The sequence below is a fragment of the Sinocyclocheilus rhinocerous genome, unplaced genomic scaffold, assembly GCF_001515625.1.
Source record: "Sinocyclocheilus rhinocerous isolate Xijiao unplaced genomic scaffold, SAMN03320098_v1.1 scaffold44, whole genome shotgun sequence".
NCBI classification, from domain to species: domain Eukaryota; kingdom Metazoa; phylum Chordata; class Actinopteri; order Cypriniformes; family Cyprinidae; genus Sinocyclocheilus; species Sinocyclocheilus rhinocerous.
The window spans coordinates 1761670-1767685 of record NW_015631022.1 but is presented as its reverse complement, the minus strand read 5'-3'; the positions used below and the strand labels follow the sequence as shown (position 1 = coordinate 1767685).

Here is a 6016-nt window from a genome sequence, read left to right as displayed (position 1 = left end):
TGTCACGGTGCGTGTGGGGAGATGAAGCGAGGACTCAATTGCAGGAGAAATGGTTATTTATTTTGATAATAAAAATGAAACAAAAACAAACTCAAACCACCCCGAAGGGGAAAAACAGACAGGCAGGCCTAAAGCTGCACCACATGCAGACACGAAACACACACAATGAGAAATGACGGATCAGCACAGGATGACAGACACCAGGAGAATAAATAGGAACCAAACGAGGCTAACGAGGGAGACACAGGTGGAGCAACTTAAACTATAACGAGGTAACAAGATGGGAGGGGCAAGACAATAGACAGGAGAGAGCACATGGCAACAGACAAACACAACACAAGCCATGTGCTCACAGAACAGTCATCTGGTGGCCCTCCTGGGCACACCCGCTGAAGACTGTGACACAAGGAAGTAGGAAAGGCAGGAGGAAAATAAATAAAAGAAAAAAGAAAAGAAAAGAATAAAATATGGACCCAATTGACATAAATTACTAGTTCATTCTGATTTAAACACTGGTTGAAAATCCTAAAATTAATCACGACTGGAAAAATTTGAAAAGTGTGGTCACATTTACCGTTGTTCTGCAAATATCCGTGGGCAAAATCCAGTAATTGCAATAGAATTTATGCACTCAGAAATTTTGCATGAGTGTGAAAGTGATTCATACATTTCCACTCTGAAAACAGACAACGGACCTTTTTTGTCCATGCAATTTTACTGATTTGACCGCATCTTAAGGGAAACAAAATTCTATTGTAAATATTTTCAGATCAACTTTTACACGTATTTAAAATAAAAAAAATGTTCACAGTATAATTTGGGCCTTTATTCAGAAACAAATAATTTGAAAACCCCTATTCTGTGCATGTATTACACAATATATCTTCCAAAACTGGTGCATTCAAGTAATGTTGGAAAAATCGTATTTACGAGTTAAAGGCACATGAACATCACATCTTTTTTAATGTTAAATTTGTTAAAATTAATGGAATGCTTATTAATTTTTATTTACAATAAAACTAATCTAAGCATTAAGAATAGTTACTTTGCATTTAAAAGTAATAATAGTGTACAATTACTATAGAATACATCATTTAATTTACAGCACCTTCATAAATTGAATAAAAAAGCAAAACACTCCCATTGTGCATTCATTAATCATTTAGTAGATTAATAAAAATCTTGTTGAAATTTATGTAGAAAAGATCCATTGCCACACTGAACTGAGATTTACTTTAAACTAGTGCTGCCAAATGATTAATCGCGATTAATCGCATCCAAAATAAAAGTTTCTGTTTACATAATATATGTATGTGTACTGTGTATATTTATTATTTATATATAAATACACACACACATACAGAATATATTTTGAAAATATTTACATGTGTATATACATTTATATATTTATATTCTTATATTATATATAAATATATTTAATATATAAACAACATATTTTTCTTAAATATATACATGCATGTGTTTGTATTTAAATATACATAAATATACACAGTATATACACACATATATTATGTAAACAAAATCTTTTATTTTGGACGCGATTAATCGCGATTAATCGTTTTACAGCAATACTTTAAACTGCTAGCACATTTTACAAATATTTACAAAGAAACAGCAAGTAACACTGAATTAATTGTGAAATTTTAAAGTGGAAAGAATGAAATAGTATTTATGAAATTGTTTTTTTTTTTTTTTCAAATTTTCTCCACCAGTCTTTTTTTTATTTACAACTTCGAATTTTTTTTTTTTTTTTTTACAGTGCATCTTACTCTAACCAAAGTTATTTGAATGCCTTGCAATTATGACTTCCCAGCTTAAAAGGACTTACAAGAACTTCCCAGGAGGACTTGAATGCACCAAATGTATAACCAAGAAATGACAATAAATCATAACCAGCAAATGATAGCATGAGGTATATACTGCACAGCAGCTAGCAGTATGCAAGTATTCCTTTGCAAACAGAGCGAGACTGCTGCAGAGAAGTCTAGGCAAGGTTGAGAGAGACTTTCCAAACATTAGTAAAAGTAGAGTCTGTCTTTTTGCTTCCCCCAGGGCTGCTTTCCCCAGCGGGGCCTGCCATGGGATAGCACATCAGACATAAAGTGCTGGTTCCTGGTTGCTAGCATTCCCGCAAGAGCTCTATAAATAAGCAGCTGCGCTAGCGGGTGCAAGCTGTAGTCACTGAGCCGCAGAAAGATAGAGAGAGAGAAAGAGAGAGTGTGACAGATGACTCGAGTTGATGGGACTGCAGAGAGAAAACCCTGATGTGTCCTCTATACACCAACACAAGGGCAAACGCATTGTCACCCTGACTAGCGCTGCGCAGGGAAAACACGGCTGAGAGGCTAATGGCCTGAGAGAGGCCCTGGACATTCATTCACACAACTCAGCTGGGAACGAGACCCCGTAATCAGAGGACAGGAGAGAGGAACGAGGCCTCGGAGACAGAGGGACACCGAAAGAATTAGCGAGGTGAGATTGTAAATGGCCAATGATCCCGTGAATGACTGATGGGGTCGCTAGGTGTGTTTGTAAGCTCAAATGTGTGACTCTTACAGGTCGGTGGTGTGCTCCGGCAGGTGAGGGGGTGTTTTGGTGAGTTTGAGGTTGGAGCAGTCCACCACCGTTCCCTCACACCGACAGCGCTCGGGACAAACCAGGTCCTGAAAACACTCGCCGCTGAGACGACTGCGGTAGTCCTCCGCACCTAACAAACACAACAGACACAAACAGAGAGAAACAGACAATCAACCAGCTTATTCAGCTTATCACACGCATGGTTAAACCTCACAAAATCTAAAGAAATAAGAAATGTATTTGCATAAAAATGAAGCCTTTTTGCACTGTGGCATTATTTTCAGGACAATGAAGCACTTCCACATTAAAATGAAATGAAATACAATAATAAATGGTATTTATAAATCAAGATTTTTGTTGTACCGACTATATACTAATTTAAATAAAAGTTTAAAAAAAAAATAGTAATACAAATTCAAATAATGGGAATTAGAAAATAAAATATCATAGTAAATTCTCTTAATGGCTTAAAATAGAATAAAAAAATATGTGAAATATAAGAACACAATTTTACTTGTTTTTCTATATAAAATGTAAATTTGTATGTTTCATGCAAATATTTATATAAAAGTGTCTGTAATACAGTTAATAATGGCTTAATGACTTTGTAATCGTTGTAAAAAGATGTAAAATATATGAACACAATTCGACATTTTATAATAAAATGTAATTTGAACTTGTCATATAAATGTAATATTTATATTAAATAGAGCTGTAATACAGTTCGAATTTCAAATAATGGGAATTAGGTAAAAATCTCAAAGTAAAAATTTTAATTAAAATTGGGGGAAATGTGCTTCATTGTCTTAATGGCTTTGCAATCTATATATAAAAAAGTCAAATATATCAACGCAATTTTACATATTTTTCTATATAAAATTTAAATTTGTATGTGTCATGCAAATGTTGTAATATTTATATTAAAAAATAATAAAAAATAACCGTATAATAACCGTATAAGTAATACGGTTCAGATTTCAAATAATGGGAATTAGGAAAAAAATCTCAAAGCAGAATGTCTGAAATGTATCACAGTAATGAGAAGTTGGGGAAATGTGCTTAATTGTCTCAATGGCTTTGAAATCTATATAAAAATGTAAAATATATGACCACAATTTTACTTATTTTCTATATTGGATCTGTAAATCTGTAGATATCATGCAAATAAAAAAAAAAAGAGACATTCTTACATTTTCTTTTGATTGTGGGGCAAAACATGACCTGGACATATTTTTAATGTGTTTTACCCACATAATAAATAGGAATGAATATTTTGGTTTTATGTCTTTTTTCTTTCCACCTACAAACACGTCCACAAGCAGCCGCAGGCACTTGTTTGCGAACACAACCTCATCATCTGCATTCTTTTTTTCAGATAACAGCGTCATTGAGCGAGAGGGCAGGTATTGGAGGTCTGGCAATACGAAGTGTTTTGACAGGAAAACACAGGCAGTTTCTGCGTAACACGAGCTTCTGGCCGCCCGCGATAAGTCTGCTTCCCATCAGCCATCACGCGCCTGCCACTGTTTATCATATTCCCACCATCTCCGTTCGGCTGCCCTGATGCTTCCAGCCAAACGTCTACGAGAGCGACCTTAAAAAACAACAAAAAAAACCTGGCGCAGAACACCGCTAGAGCTCCTCACAAGCGATCCGTTGTTCCCGGGTTAAAGAACACCACCTTCACTCCTCACGGTGGCAAAGAGAGCTGCCACCGCGCATATCCCAGAATGCCATGCTGTGTGCGAATGTGTCCAGCGGTCCCTGGTGCTTGACGGAACCATGTGAGGCTTGTGTAGGCGGCGGCACATGGTTAGATCAAGCACAAGAGACAGCTGCACCAGAGGCCAGAGTGGAGGAGCGGAGCGGGACGGAGAGGTGGGGAGGAGGAGGAGGAGGAGGAAGGAGCAGCCAGGAAGCCGCACAGAACTCTGGGCCACCATGCACACAGGCGGGCCGGCCCCTTTCCCTCGTCCCAGCATGGACAATAGTCCGCTGGGAATACAAGCCCGAAAAGACAGACAGACAGGGACTAGAAAGACACACAAAAAGACATCGCAGAGGAGAAAGGAACGGAGCAAAGCCCTCTGCCACCACACATACACACACGGCCCTAGCCAGGGTTTGAAAATTTGTGAGGTCTGGGGTGGGGTTAAGAACTGTGCTATAATAACCCCAAATATATACACTAACACTTTAAAACAGACAAGAGACAACAGAGATGGAGATGTTTGTGAAAGATGTTTTCTCTGTTTTGGAGGGGTGAACATATTTATTGCATCAACATTTTTTTATATTTTACTATAGGTTAGGGGTGGATAATTTTATCAGTTGCTTATTAATCATGCAACAATACATATTACTGTTATAGTTTTCATTAATAATAATTGCTATGCAGATGATAACTTTGTCTAGTGCTCTTATGAATGTTTTTAGCATGATTTGTGAAAATGTAACTACTTTAGCTTTTTGCGTATAGGCTATTTCATTCTGTAACCCAGTGGTTCCCAACCCTGGTCCTGGAGGCACCCCAACACTGCACATTTTGCATGTCTCCTTTCTCTGACACACCAATTTCAGGTCTTGGAGTCTCTACTAATGAGCTGATGATCTGAATCAGGTGTGTTTGATTAAGGAGACACGCAAAACATGCAGTGTTGGGGTGCCTCCAGGACCAGGGTTGGGAACCACTGCTGTAACCTACGTGTTCTACAGATCTGTGTACTAGTGTTAAATGCTACTGTTTTTGACAACGTTGATAAGGTTTCATGATATTTTTTGTGTTGCCCCTACCGAATGTGCTATCCTGACAGCAATAACCTGTCCGTGGGCTTTTTTTGATTACTGTCAGTTTAAGTGCTGGCGATGCAGTGTTGCCAGATATTGCTATAAAAACTAATAAAAAACAATAAATAAATAAAAATAAACCAATATTTTTTTGCAAATAAGATAAATATATCGCTGACCCTAAACTGTAACTTCCCACTTTATTAACTTTCTAGAGTGTCAAATTAAGTGGAAAAGACAAGTCCAAAAACACGTATAATAACTGGATCTGGCAACATGGAGGCTGCGCCTGCGCCCTCACTCACAACTCTCTCATTCACTCCGCCAGTGTCTAGCAGCGATTATTTTCATACCACGGATTCTAAACATTCTTGCAAACTGTCTAAGCTGAATTATACATGCAGACATTCATATGAGGAGTTTTAAGCAACAAATTAGTCATTCAGAGAACAAATTGTATTTTTGAACATTCACAATTTATTGAGGTCTGGACCTTGGTAATCTTACAGCTGGCTACGGGCCTGCATACACACACACACACACACACACACACACACACACAAAACAAAGATTTTCATGTGCAAACACACACTAGGGGCCAGTAGCGGGTTTGTGTGCTCTGGCGTTGCAC

General features: G+C 37.6%; 1 protein-coding gene across 1 annotated transcript in view; it reads right to left on the bottom strand.

Moving 5' to 3' along the window:
* The window catches only part of LOC107741095 (slit homolog 3 protein-like), a 196687-nt gene that overhangs the window by 49312 nt on the left and 141359 nt on the right, over positions 1–6016 (bottom strand). The window contains exon 14 of the mRNA XM_016553687.1: positions 2578–2728. Coding sequence (XP_016409173.1) covers positions 2578–2728 — 151 coding nt within the window. The remainder of the gene's footprint in view (positions 1–2577; positions 2729–6016) is intronic.